This window comes from Alligator sinensis, unplaced genomic scaffold, assembly GCF_000455745.1.
Source record: "Alligator sinensis unplaced genomic scaffold, ASM45574v1 scaffold12_1, whole genome shotgun sequence".
NCBI lineage: Eukaryota > Metazoa > Chordata > Crocodylia > Alligatoridae > Alligator > Alligator sinensis.
The window spans coordinates 1556681-1571610 of record NW_005841973.1 but is presented as its reverse complement, the minus strand read 5'-3'; the positions used below and the strand labels follow the sequence as shown (position 1 = coordinate 1571610).

General features: G+C 46.9%; 1 protein-coding gene across 1 annotated transcript in view; it reads right to left on the bottom strand.

Moving 5' to 3' along the window:
* ATRN (attractin) overlaps window positions 1-14930 on the bottom strand; it is a 179528-nt gene that overhangs the window by 103610 nt on the left and 60988 nt on the right. The window contains exons 20-21 of the mRNA XM_025200696.1: window positions 6434-6527; window positions 5462-5514 (exon numbers count right to left, since the gene is read on the bottom strand). Of these exons, the coding sequence (XP_025056481.1) occupies window positions 5462-5514; window positions 6434-6527 (147 nt within the window). The remainder of the gene's footprint in view (window positions 1-5461; window positions 5515-6433; window positions 6528-14930) is intronic.

Here is a 14930-nt window from a genome sequence, read left to right as displayed (position 1 = left end):
TGAACCCGGGAGTTAAAGGCTGCTATTCAACCCCCCTCGGTCTTCTCTTCTCCAGACTAAAGCACCCCAGTTCCCTCAGCCTCTCCTCACCAGTCCTGTCCCCCAGCCCCCCCAACCATTTTCATTGCCCTCTGCTGGACTCTCTCCAACGTGTCCACATCCTTTCTGTAGCGGGGGGGCCCACAGCTGGACACAGGACTCCAGATGTGGCCTCCCCAGTGCTGAACAGAGGGGAAGAATCACTGCCCTCCATCTGCTGGCAGCGCTCCTACCAATGCAGCCCAGGATACCGGTAGCCTTCTTGGCAACACGGGGACACTGCTGGCTCATATCCAGCTTCTTGTCCCCTGTCACCCCCAGGTCCTTTTCTGCACAGCTGCTGCCCAGCAAAACTGGCCCAAGGACCAAGCCCTGGGGCACTCCACTTGAGACCGGCTGTCAGCTAGATATCAAGCCACTGATTACTTCTCTGAGCCCGATGCTCCAGCCAGTTTTCTATCCACCTTACACACCATTCATCCAGCCTGTACTTCCTTAGCTTGCCTGGGAGAATCTTGCGGGATACAGCATCAAAAGCCTTGCTAAAATCAAGCCCCTGGCTTGTTTACTTTTCATTCCATCCAGGAAAAGCACAGACCAACTGCTGAAGCTTCCTTAGCCTGACGAAGGGTTTTTGAACCCGAAAGCTTGCTTAATAACTATTCTCCAACCATTTGGGTGGGTCTAATAAAAGATATCAAATTCACCCAAGGAACCTTGTCTTGCTAAAATCAAGGCACACGACATCCACCAGTCTCCCCGCATCCACAGCACCAGTCATCTCATCATAGAAGGCAATCAGGGTGGTTAGGCATGAGTCATGACTTGCTTGCCCTTGATGAATCCATGGGTTCCTTGAGTATCTCCTCCATGATTTTTTTCAGGGACTGGGGTGAGGCTGACAGGTCTGTAGTTTCCTTGTTCCTCCTTTTTCCCTTTCTGAAATATGGGCACTGTGTTTGCCCTTTTCCAGTCCCCTGGGACCTCTCCTGATCACCTTGAGTTTTCAAAGATGATGGCCAGTGGCTCTGCAATCACATCAGCCAGTTTCCTCAGCACCCACCGGTGCATCCAATCTGGACCCATGGACTTGTACACTTTTCTGAATAGTCCCTAATCTGTTCTTTTACTACTGAAGGCTGCTCACCTCCTCCCTAAGCTGTGCTGCCCCGTGCAGTAGTCTAGGAGCTGACCTTGTCTGTGAAGACTGAAATGAAGACAGCATTCAGCACTTAAGCATTTTCTGCATCCTCCGTCACAAGGCTACCTCCCCCATTCATTAAGGGACCCACACTTTTCCTGATCCTCCTCTTGCTACCGCCATACTTGTAGAAACCCTTCTTGTTCCCCTTCACAGCTCTTATAGCTGCAACTGCTATTGTGCTTTGGCCTTCCTGACTTCATCCCTGCAGCTCTGATACTCCTCCCTATTTATTTGTCCAAGTTTCTACTTCTTATAAGCTTCCTTTTTGGGACAGTTTACTGAAGAGTCCTCTGCTAAGCAAGCGGGTCTTCTTCCATACTTGCTAGTCTTCCTGCGCATCGGGATGGTTTGTGCCTGTACTCCCAGTAAGACTTCTTTCAAGTACAGTCAGCTCTCCTGGGCCTCTCTCCCTCCCAGACTGGCTTCCCAGGGGACCCTGCCCATGAGTTCCCTGAGCGAGTGGAAGTCTGCTTTTCTAAAGTCCGGGGTCCTTACTCTGCTGCTCTCCATCCTTCCTTTCCTCAGGATCCTGAACTCAACCATCTCATGGTCACTGCTGCCCAAGTTGCCATCCACTACTACGTTCTCCACCAATTCTGCCCTGTTTGCGAGCAGCAGGGCAAGATGAGCATGGACCTTAGCTGGCCGCTCCAGCACTAGCAACAAGTTGTCCCCAACACACTCCAAAAACTTCCGGGATTGCCTGCGCACTGCTGTACTGCCCTCCCAGCAGACGTCAGGGCAACTGAAATCCTCCATGAGAACTGAGGCCTGCTAGCTGTTTGAAGTCTCATCCACCACTTCCTCCTGGTCTGGTGGTCTATAGCAGACCCCTCACCACCACATCACCCTTGTTGCTCTCCCCTTCGACCCTAACCCAGAGACTTTCAACAGGCCTGTGTCCAGCTTCATACTGGAGCTCTGAGCAGTCAAAGAGCTCTTTTACATGAAGTGCAACTCCTCCTGCTCTTCTCCCCTGCCTGCCCTTCCTGAACAGTTTGTACCCTCCCATGACCGTGCTCCAGACACGTGAGCTCCCACCAAGTCTCTGTTATTCCAAATCAGATCATTGCTCCATGACTGTGAGGGACTTCCAATTCTTCCTGCTTGTTTCCCAGGCTCCGTGCATTCATGTACGCGCACCTGAAGATGATTGTCCCAATTTCTCATGAAGTGTGAGAGCACCTCCCCTGCTGCCCCCTCCTGCTTGCTTTTCCTCCAGGTCTCCCGGATCAGTGTAGTCGGCATGGAGAATTTAGGAAATTTTTACACCTACGTAAGCAACACTGGTGTCCACAGCAAATAGACGATCAGCTCTTCTAAGGTGGCAGTGCCTTGGCCACAGGTGGTAAAGGTGCTGATAATAGTCTACTTGCATTGAGCAAATACAGACATATGACATTACACTGAAGTATAAGGGGTGCCTTTGCCCCATAGCAGGATGACTTAAATCAGTATAGGGCTTTACACTGTGCAGCTGCCCCACACTCACACTGGTGTCACTGTGTTACGTGTCTTCATTCCTAGAGCTCACCAAGTAAGAGGAAGCTTCACTCCTCTTTCAAAGTGGAGCTTACATCACACACACATCCCCAAATCGACAAGCCGGAAATTTAGTTGATATGTGCCGAAATGGCTGTGTCCATGTGGCAATTGTTAGAGTGTATCGGCTCACGGGAATAACATGTTCTGTACGCTCTCCTCTTTGAAAATGTGTTCACAGCACATTTAATTAGTGAGAACTAATAATCCTGTGGACATATATATTTACTGAGTACTAGTTTGGCAGCCCTCTATCTTGCATACTGCCAGGACCAACCCAACTGTCAGGTATGCCTTCCACTGCTCTGGGGTCATGTTGAACAGATGTCACCTCTGTTTAAAGGGTAACATGCGACTGGAATTAGGCCATTTATGGTTGACTGCTCTGGGTGTCAGAAACACTGCTCTTCAGCTAACATAATAGCATTACAACACTTCACTGTGTTTTGGTTGGCCTCCTGGAGCTGTGCACAGGTATTGTAAGTAGCATTAAATGCAACGGTATACACCTTTTTTCTGGGTGCTCAGATACTGGATAGGTATTAGCTAGCAAGCATTCCATGATAATAAAAAAAAAAACCCCAAACCTTATACCCTTATAGAGAAAGGCTGATAAACCACCACATTTTCATTGCGCTTCCCTGTTTACAAAGAGGAGCGTTCAGACCAAATCAGTGAGCATGCTCTTTTACGAGGGGTCGAGGTCATGATACCTATATCATGTTCTTTTCCACCCACTATGCCAGCACCAAATAAGTCTAATTCACTTTACTAGTCTCTCTTGGGCACTGAAATGACCCAAATACTTAAACAACTAATTGACAAAATTATGAACTTAGGACTGTTGTTCAAGATGCTGATAAAGCTTGTAGTTAGTAAAGATCCCTGCCCATTAGTCTCCAGTATTATCACTGTTCTTTTCAAGAAGGCTCCTCATAACTGCATAGTTTTCTTTATCCCTACATGCCTGTCATAATCAGTGTGCTGGCTGATGACTATATAAAGATTAACTTTAGAAACTGTGAATACTGCTGTTTAGCTGTCCAAGTGGGTTTCCAACTTGCTAAAAAACAGCAGGCTAATTTCTACAGTTGCTTAAAACCTTGTCTGAACCCTATATTGTTATATAATGTGAGATTTTTTTTTATCCCTTATCAAACACATACACACACACACGTATATACACATTTGAGCTGTGGAACAGCGTTTGGTCATATATGTATTTAAAGGGTATGATTGCTAAGGTTCAAAATAAAAATACCTGCTAGACTAATCTGAGAGTTGGCATGGCAGTATCTTTCTTCAGTGTGCAGACGGTCTTGCCATTACTAGAAAATCCAGAGGTTCCTGGGTCTTGCTCTTCTGCTCAGGGTCACACTGACGGTCAAATTTGGGATCAGGAAGGAATTTTAACTCTATAACCAACTCGCATGAACTGCAAAGGGTTTGTTTTTGTTGGGTTTGTTTTTTACTTTCCCTTGCAGTGTGAAACACAGTCCTCTTCCTAGGACATTCTCAGCATATATTAACCAACTACTTTCCCTGTTGTTGCAGTGGCAGGGCACTGGAAGTAAATCTCGTCTTCCCAGCTTTTGTATGTGGTATGTTTTGGGGCTGTTCTTAAGGTTTCACATATTGTTCCTTGTAGCTGGTGAATGATGGGAGTGGCAGTTTTGGGGAGTCTTTTGATTAATGATCATTTGCCAAAGCAGGGGATTAGTGTTTATGGCCCAGGGGCCTTCCAGTCCTATGCTCCTGTCATCACCAGATGTTATGCTGTGCTGCCAGTGCTGAAGTCTCAGGGACTGCAGTACCAGCAACATGTTGCAGCCAGAAGATCCCATCACCAATCTTGCCTTAAGAGAATGACCACAGACTTGGTTCTGTGGCAAAGCATGGCCAGGTATATTGTGTACAAGGCACAGTGCTGACACTTGTGAAGGTGTTAACACATGTATGCTTGTGACAAGGCACTGGCATCAGTACAAAGTCCCCATAATTTTCAATTCTCCTTTTATACAGTGGTCAAAACAAATGACATGTTACATACTCAGTATTTTTGAGCATCTTAAGCCATCCTGTACCATGGGCTTGTTCCACATCCTGATCCGGGTCTTCCCGGACCTTATCATCCTGGTCCTGGACTACTCTACATTTTGTACAGCCATCTTCCCCCCCCCCACCTCCTGGCAGCAATGTACATCTGTTGCAACGAAGCCAACAGTTCCTACCTCTTGGCACAACACGAGTGTTGAGCGCATTTTTCCTTTTACAGAAAATTCAGAGATTCTGAGTTTTTTCTATTCCAAAAATGGAACCAAAAAAATCTGGAATTTCCCACTGAATAAGTATTTGAAGAAAATGTTTAATTTTGGTGTCAACTTTTTTAATATTCTTTACCTTCTTTTTAATAAAAACATTATCATTTGAAGACAAATTTGAAGACAAAACCTCCCAAAATATTGTTCTAAAACTGAAACTGTGACTACTCTTAATTTGGCCCAAGTAAATATTTTTGGAAGTGTTTCGGTTTTCAAGAACAAGAATCCATCCAGCTCTAGCCCCAGCTTGTCTGCGTGTAATGAGATGCTACACTGAGCAGAGAGGCTATTTGATATAAAAGGCTAAGTCGCAGCTCTCTTACTATATCAGACAAAGAAAAGCAGTGGTACTTACAGTAACACGTTCCTTTCAATGGATTTCCCTGGTAACGATTTTCTACCTCACACCTGAAAAGAAGTTTAAAAAAAAAAGCATTTGTTTTCAGTCTTAGTTTTTCCTTCTCTAGCTTATATCACTATGCAGTAGAAAAATCATAGGACAAATCTTGAACCCTTAACCACATAAAATTAAAAATAAAAGATACACATCTAGAGCTATAAACAGCTACTGAAAAAAATTATGAACACCTGGAAGACCCATGAAATTTGATCTGCAGCAGAATGAAACCACCAGAAATTAACCTTTGCATTTACTTAAAATTACTTTAATAAGTGTGCACAAACATACTGCATTAGAGCACTCCAGCCAAATATACAGCAGTCTCCATTTGCGTTTACTGCCATACCTGTTAACCTTTGCTCGTACGAGTAACCTTTCAAAAATAAACACTGCACTGAAATTATTTCCATTAACATTTTACTGGAAATGGCTTCTAATAGGTTGTATGGGCACTTTCCACATGTAAATTTGGTGGCTTTGTTGACCTGGAAGTGCTCCTTTAAAGAGACAGAATGTTCCAAAACCTTTTCCCATCTAATTTCCTAGTTATTCAGGCTCTACTGACTCACTCACTTTAAACAGAAAGCAACAATACTGACAATTAACTACTTCATTGAGGAAAACAGGAGCTTAGGGTATGAATAGTGGTATGCAGGCTGAGAAGAAATATGTTATTTTTGACCCTTTGGCATCTGAACTATATTCTTTGTTTTTAAACTCATTCAAAATCTGTCAACAAAACCATTTTGCTCAATGCTATCTTAATATAAGACGCCTACAACTGACTGGACTGCTGATGAAGTTAGTTAACCATCAGCTTTAAGAAATGTGTAAAACCATAATACATAATTATTCCAAAATGTAAAGGCTGCGTTTCATTTTATGTCTAACCACGAAATAGCAAAATAACAGGAAAGCGCAACTCACAGTTGACACTCGTCGCCTTTAATCCCTTTCGTAGTACAGAAACATTTCCCTGATTTTGTATTGCAGATGGAGGCATGCCCATTACACTTGCAAGCTGTTAAGGAAAGGAAAGAATAACGAATTATTCGGGATGAAGGAAAAGGGAGAGGGATAGTTTTACATTTGGTCATGAAAGTGAAAGATGTTAATAGTAAGCTCTGAAAATAAATCACATAGCAAAAATGTATGCATGTCCAATAGTGTATTTATGATGCTGACAGGTCTCAGCAATATTTGGGGGGAAAACTTTCCCCCGTGATTTTTTTCACATTAAGCATTTTGCCGTGTGCAGAAGTTCTTGGATGAGGTTTCTGTTCTTCGATGGGGCTTCTGTTATGAATTAGGTCAGACCACATGAACATAACGGTTCCCTTCTGGCCTTGGGCGGGTGGGAATAATGAGTGGCCCTCTCAGTTGCCCTCGTTTTGCTAGCCGACACCATGAAGGACTGTACTACTGGGTATCACAAAAGAACGAAACCTTGAGAAGGACAAAAATCGTTGGAAGATGCACAACAGCTTTGCTTTCATAAACACGTATTGCATTCAAACTCTTGACAAACGCGTGGAAGAAAAGAAATTAAAAAAAAATAAATCCGTGTTCACCCTTATGATTTTAGCAAGCTGATCTCAGCTCCTTATGCAGTCAACAGCTTTTGCTGTAAATGGAGGGGGAAAAAGACAAATGCTTTGAAGAAAAAAAATGGATCTCGATTCATAATGGAGTAGTAATGGCGCACACAAAACAGGTTCTCTTTGTCATATAGGATTTTCTCCTATTTAAAAAAATCCCCCATTCTTGTTTTAAAAAAGTAACCTCAAATCCACATTTTTCCATGATTAAAATGAAATGCCACTAATATATAGATAAATATTAATGGAGTTGCATTTAAAATCACAGAGAAATGTGGATTTGGGGATACAAGGTCTTCCAGTTCTTCCTGCTTGTTTCCCAGGTTCCGTGCATTTGTGTACAGGCACCTAAGGTAAGTAGTCGAACTTCTACAGCTAAAACTTCTACCTGCAGTCCGATCCCATGTCCCTCAACCCTCCTCCAGCTTGGCTCCCTGCACCCCATGTCCCTTCTCTTCCAGTTCCCCACAGGCGACCTCTATCACCTAAAACAAACTTTAACCTGGCCTGCATGAATACATCCTCGGGTAGTCTACAGCTTGGCTCAAGAGTTGGTGCATATTTGGATGTGCCTTTGTCCACTTTGGACCTGGCTGTACAAATACTCTGTTGTCCACCTGCTCCAGTTGCCACATGTGGTTGTGGAAGTTGTGCTTGGGAACAGGACTGAATACAGGTAACTAGCTAGGGGACAGTAGTTTCAAAAGAAAACAAGAAGAAAACACAAAGGCCCGGTGATGAAACAGGAAACAACATGAATCAAGATGTCACAGAAACAACTACGCTCTATGAAGCGCATCTCTCACTAATGGCATTCTAAATTTACATCAGCAGCTACCCCAAATGTCTTTACCCAACTTAAATCAAGACAGATACAAAACGCACTCTAGCCCAGGTCTGACATTAAACTAGGTAAGAATGAGGAGGAACTTGGTATTTAATTTAAAAACGTTAAATGACTGACATACATTAGCAACACACCAAAACAAAAAGATATGCAACTGTTCTTTGAAGCTTGAATAATGCAGATTAGCAATTGGTGCTTCATTGCACTTTTTCAAATCACTGTTTAAACCCCGGGACATTTAGATAAGATTTTATAAATAACAGCTTAAGTTTCTTTGTGCATAATTTTTACCAGGAGCCTGGGAACAGTTAAGACTGTTTATTAAAGGCCTAAAAAATGTGAACAAAAACTAAGAAGTCTGCATAGGTTTATTAAACATCAGTTTAACAAAGTGGAAATCAGGGGTGTAAAACTCACCTGGCCCTGTGTGCTGGAGGAGCATCCCTGAGCTGGTCTGTGGGCCGGACTTGGACCAACCCCCCGTGGAGCAGTCGCAGCACCAGGTGCTGCCTGTGCCACCGCACAGAGCACGGGCCAGCCCCTGGAGGCGACATGGGGTGTACGCTGCCAGCTGTGCGCAGGCTGGATCCGATGCTGCATGCGGCACGGGGGGCCCAGGGTGCAGACTGCAGGCAGCACCCCAGACTGCCCCCACGTTGTGTTGAAGTGCATGCAGCATGGGGTCCAACCCGCACACCACAAGGAGGGTTGTGACATATGGCTCTATGGGCCACATCTGGCCAGTAAGTTTGACACCTCTGATGTAAACGAACAAGTGGATTTTGGAAACCGCTAGTAGATGGCTCCTTTTGAGAAACTGCTAAGCTGAAGTAATAAAAAGAAAAAAAAACAAACAAAAACCAGAAATAAAAATACTTCCTAGAACTGACAAGTGGCTCTGCTTCCACAGCCTCCTGGGGTATTCTGCCCTCCCTGGAGGCCGGTGGCCAGGCTGGCCTGCCCGTGTTCCACGGCCTCCTCCATCTATCTCTTGCCTGCCATGTCTTGATGTTTGAAATACGAAAGGGAGGTTGTCCATAGGGGCTAGGGTGGCCTACTACTTGGTTCCTTTTACTTCTCCATCCTCACGCCACATGTATACTTGAAGAAGGTTTTAATCACCATAGGAGTTAAAAATGTGACCTCCAGTGGCCCCCAGAGTCATGGCCATGCCTTCCAGATGATTCCCAATGACCCCTTGTAAGGGGGCTATTGATCCCAGACTGAGACCCTAAGGCCTCCAAACCCTTGTCCAACCTTCAGCTTTCTCAGCCTCTACCCTTTTTATCTAGCTGAGCCCCCTCCGCCCAGGTCCACTGCCTCGGACTCTGGGTTCCTGGGCCCCAGGCCTTAACACCTCTGACTAAAGTGGGTCTCACAAGCATGTAGTACTCCTGGCATCATGCTCCATGGCCTCCAGATCTCTACTCCAGCCACAACCATGTCCTCTGGTCACAAACTTAACTAAAAATAAGAAAACCAACACACAAAGGGGTAATTGTCTGGTTCCAACTCAAACTCAACCCTCTCAGGGTCATAACCACTGCCACCTACATAAGGAGTAGCCTCCATTCCTCCAGCCCCAGGGTACCTCCTTTCTCTTGGCACCCAGCTCTGCCTCCCAGCTCCTTCCCCAGCAGTCTGCAGGCCTGGACTGCCTGCCCCAGCATAGAGGCTGGGCCTATAAGCAGTCAAGCCCTGCCCCTTGCAGTCAGTTGATTGCTCCCTGCAGAGATGTCCCTAACAGTGCCTACTCAGTCCAATGAGTTCTTGGGCTGCTCTTGCCTTGCAGCCTTCCTAAACCCAGGCCTCCAGGCTGGAGGTCCTGTTGGGGCTGCCTCTTGCCTCTACAAAAGTCCTGTTCCCTTTCTGACTGCAGTTAAAAGGTTGGGATTCCCCATTACGGAGCCCTTCTGGGGACACGTTTCAGTGGCAGGCAAGCAAGCAACCCCTGTGGCTCTTTGTTGCCTCTTGCCCTAGTGTCAGAGTGGGTCCCAATACAGCCCGTAAGGAGCCTCACAGTTCACACAGGCCTGGGGACCCAAACAAATTTAAGGCCCCTGGATTATAGCATCCATGTGCCAGGCTCCTCAGGTTCTTCCATACTGTGGACTATGTTGTTGAGAGAGTTTAACCTCTACTCTTATGTAGTCAGGACACATCCCCCCCCCCCCCCCCCCCCCCCCCCCCCCCCCCCCCCCCCCCCCCCCCCCCCCCCCCCCCCCCCCCCCCCCCCCCCCCCCCCCCCCCCCCCCTCATTTGTAACAACACAGCATCCCAGCACCAACTACAATTGCTTGCATAGAAAAGTTAATACTAGGCAAAGTATTTTTTGCTCTCTTTCAATACAACTGAGCAGCCTGAAGAGAGAAGGCAGCACTGAAGTCATCAGCTGCCTCCCTGGGGACCACCAGCAAGTGCTCCATGGAGAAGATTAGACTCATTGCCATAGAAGCACTCTGATTTGGGGGATAAAGGTACCTTCCATTTTCTTCCAAATAGCTCTCTTATCTCACACAAACATATTTCTATGCAAAGGTTTTATCAGAAAATGCAAAACTACTGAATCAACTAGAAAAAGCACCTCACAGCTATTTTTACCATTTTGATGTGTTGCATTTCCCCCTCTCGGTTATTTACACCGTTCAAAAGAGAACAAACGTTAAAAGCATCTGCTGAGGAGTGAATTAGCTAGCACACGGTTATTACACACCTGATATTGCAAGGTGCAGTGAGCTAACGAAGGGATATAAAAGTCTTCCGGTGAAGTATCCGTGGCTTTTTTTAAACTTAAAACAATCCTGCTGGTGAAGGTAACTTATCCTGATAGCAGCGGAAGGGAAGAACCTCACATCCCCTGAATCACTTGTTACCTCCCCTTGACTCAAATGCCAACAATAGTAAAATTCAAAGCTTATAGAGAATAATATTCATCTCCATCACTGAGCTACCAGGAGCCTATCTTGCAGGAAAGAGGTCTTCTCTCTCACCCTAACAAAACTGGGGTGAGTGGTCCCTGAAACCACGCCAATATTAATATGATCTGTTTTGGGTGGAATCAAACCCATGCTTTCAGGACTAACTATTAAGTTGCACTCCTCCAAATCCAATTAATCTTACCATACAGTCTTAATTATTCAGCAATGGCTGGGTATACAAACAACTGCTTCCAAGTCCAGCTGTGTCTCAACCCTCAATGGTCCCAACAATGTGTTACAAACCACCGTGTGAAAACTAAGGCCCCTTCTACACATTGTACCTACCCCACAATTAAAGTGTTAAATCGCAGCATAAATGACAAGGGTGCTACATGTGCCCCCAATTTACAGTGTCATAAAATGGTAAGACAGCCATAAAACTCCACATACAACACAGAATATTTTTAGGGATGATCTGTATAGCACCTTAAATTGAACATGTGGCAGGTCTAGAGGTGGGGCTCACAACCAGCCAATTGTCAGCCTCAGCCCCAGGAGCACACCGGAGCCTGTTTGAGACCCCAGTGCGGCCCCGGGGTCTGAGCCTGCAATCAACGGATTGTCACTCCTGACCCTGGAACTGCGGCCACTTGGCTTTCAACCCGCCAGGCAAGGAGAGCCTGGGATCGCAATCCTGGGCTCCCCCTGCATGGACAAGCACAAAGGCAGCAATTGGGTTCTGATCCCACAATCTGGACTGGCCAACCATTTTTCTGCCTTTATAGTAAATCATGCTAAAGTAATTGCAAATTAAAAAATGATCCAACCCCCCTGACTAAAAATGTTAAAAGCTATCCCAGTGATACTGAGCAAGTTTCCTACGCATTTTTTCCCCAAGATTGTGAATAAATTTTGTTAAACTTTCAGAAGCTCGTGTAAACAAATGGGCAAAGACAAACTGAGTTTGCAAAAGGAAAGGAACTTATTCTGGGTGAAATTCTAACCATACAATAAATGCAATACTTCAACCCAGAACACAGACCATTCATAACTACTGGACCTGAAGTGACCCTGCGTAGGATGGATAAGACTCAGCCTAGGAGACTGTTTTGAGCCTTAACCTCTCAAGAGCCTCTCCTATCCACCCATACAGATAAAACTCTTAAGCAGGCTCTCATCTTCTCACATCTTAAGAATACGCTTGTCATAGCCAAGGGAATTTTGCCCAAGCAACTTTGTTCAGTTCACAGCCATCAGACTACTGCTGAGAAGACCATATCACAGGGGTGGGCAAAATACAGCCCATGGGCCATATTCGGCCCGCAAGGCCATTCTATCCGGCTCATGGGGCCCCTAAAAAATTTAGAAAATTAATATTTATCTGTCTTTGGTTCCCATCAAAAATGACCCAGGGGAAGCGGTAGGACCCAGGGGAGAGCTCCTGCAACAGCAAGGACCACTCAGCCCCGCCCCCCAGCAAGAAGCCTAAGCAGGGGCTTCTGGCCTGGGACCACGTGGCTGCACAGTGCTGGAAACTCATGCGGGGGCGGGGGCGGACCCAGGCAGGGAAGCAACCTGGGGAAAAGTGGCCCCTCCCCCACCCCATGCCCAACACTCTGCGCTGCAGCCGCTCGCAGCCCGCGTGGGGCTGTCTTAAGCAGGCACAGGCAGCCCCACACGGGGTGTGAGCAGCAGTAGCATGGGGCACTGGGCAGGGTCGTTTTTCCTGTGCTCAGCACCAGCTTGTAACCCACCCCCACTGCCAGCCTGGGCCCTGTACCAGCTCGCCCATCAGGGCTGCACACGGCAGCATCAGTTGAGGCCCCCCCGCTTGCCATGCCAAGAAGCGTTGGCTGCTGCTGCCTGCTCGGAGCTCATGCAGCACAACGACGGTGGCGGCAAGCACTGCCCAGCACAGCAAGCGGGGGGACCACAGCTGCTGCCGCTGTGTGCAGCCCCGACAGGCAAGCCCGGAGCCAGCACAAGGCCCAGGCTGGCAGCGGGGGCGGGGTACAAGCCCCTCGCCTGCCCTGCGGCCAGTGCCCCGTGCTGTAGCCACTCGCAGCCCACCTGGGGCTGCCTGTGCCTGCTCAGGACAGCCCCACGCTGGTTACAAACGGCTGCAGCAGGGAGCGTGGGCCACAGGGCAGGGGAGGGCCACTTTTCCCTGCACTCTGCACCAGCTCCTTTCCTGCCTCAGAGCAGGGGGTCAGGGCTGCATGCTGCCCCCCGCCTGTACCGCAGGGCTGGGGGGCACTGGGAGTGAGCGGGTGCACGGGGTGGGCACCAGTGTCCCAGGGCCAGCACCAGCAGGGCCCAGAGCAGGGCGGCAGGAGTACAGGGTCCTGACCAGCAAGGGCTCTACGGAGCTGGGCCAGCTCCCCCTTCTCCCTGCTGGTGCAGCCCAGCCTGGCTCCACAGACCCCTGCCAGCCTGCAACCCGCTCTGGACCCCACCGGTGCTGGCCCTGGGACATTGGTCCCAAGACATTGGGACATTGGTCCCAAGATGGTGACCAGGGGCAGGGCACCTGTCAAGGGGCGGGGCTACCCATGTTACCCTCGACAGCTTGCCAAAACTGGGTAAGCAGTCCTCCGCCCGAAAAAATTGCCCGTCCCTGCCATATCATGTCACCCCTCTGCTCTCCAAACCCCATTAAAACAAATGTTAGTTGCTTGTCTTTACCCTGAGCCTACCTGTCTCATTTAGTGCTGACAGATCAACTCCTGCCTCCAATTAGTCCATGGTGCCAACCTCAATGGCCCTTAGATTTTCAAAACCTTTTTCCCCTTCCTGTTCTGACCCTCACCTCTGGGAAGAGGTCCCTGTAAAAAAAAGATTGCAAAAAATCCTCTTCACTTCTCTTCTTCTAACACCTCTTTACAGCTCTTTGGGGGGGGAGGGGGGAGGGTTAGGGGAGGTAGAACCGATGATCTTCCAAGGTCCCTTCCAGCCTTACAATCTATGAATCTCCTTTGCTGCAATACCTACAAAAATGAGAGCAGTTTGGCTGCTGGTAGGCTGGCAATACTGCTACGTAAGAAAAGACATATTGGGTCAGACCACACATCCATCCAGCTCAGCCTCCTGTCTCACAGTGACCGAGAATGGATGCCGAGGGGAAGAGTATTTATGCAGGATCTACCCAGACTTTTCTGTTCTCTGCCTCCTAATTTGAAGGATGTAGCTCTATTGTCATGTTTAAATACCCTCCAACGAACCTGTCCTGAATGAATCTGTCCAATCCTTTTTTGAAGCTGGTTAAATTATCAGCCTGTACAATACCTCGTGGTGATAAGTTCCACAAGTTAATAATACACTATGCTTGTTTTAAAATCTACTTCCTATGCCCCTAGTTTTATTATTGTGAGAATTTATGGCAAATCCCTGTTTACTTTCTCCACATTATTTGCTATTTTATAGACCTGTATCATACCCCACACCCTCCATCATCTTTTTTTTTAATGCGAGAAGTCCTAGCCTATTTAGACTATCCATGCCCCAATTACCCCTGTTGCCTGACTATCCTCGTTGCCTCTGCATTTGGTGCAGTGCTGTTTCATTGCCTCTTCATGCTCCTCTTGCTCTATCCACATCTGTTGTCTCTTGTCTTAGATTATTAAATCTTTGCAGCAAGGACTATCATTTTGTTCTGTGTCTGTCCAGCACCTAACACAGATGGCTCCTGGTCTGCGATTACAGCTCTTGAGCACAGAGACAGTCCAACTTAATAATTCAAACAGATGTATGTGGCATAACAGTGCATTAAAACTACATAAACTGAGGGCACTCAGATTCATTTTATTTTACAGCATCACCAAATAAATCCATGGGGCAAGATTCCTTTACTGAAATGCAAGCTTTGATTTACTGCATCTTATATTGTTGTAAGGGGGGGAAAAAACCCTCTTTATCCTGAAGGACCCCCAAGCATTTTACAATTTTAAATTATAATTCCAATGGGGATCATTTAATCTTGCTTCTGTCATCTAGCCACCCCTGCCTGGAAACACGACCATATTTCAATAATGCATAAGTCCAATAACTAGTGATTTGTCCAG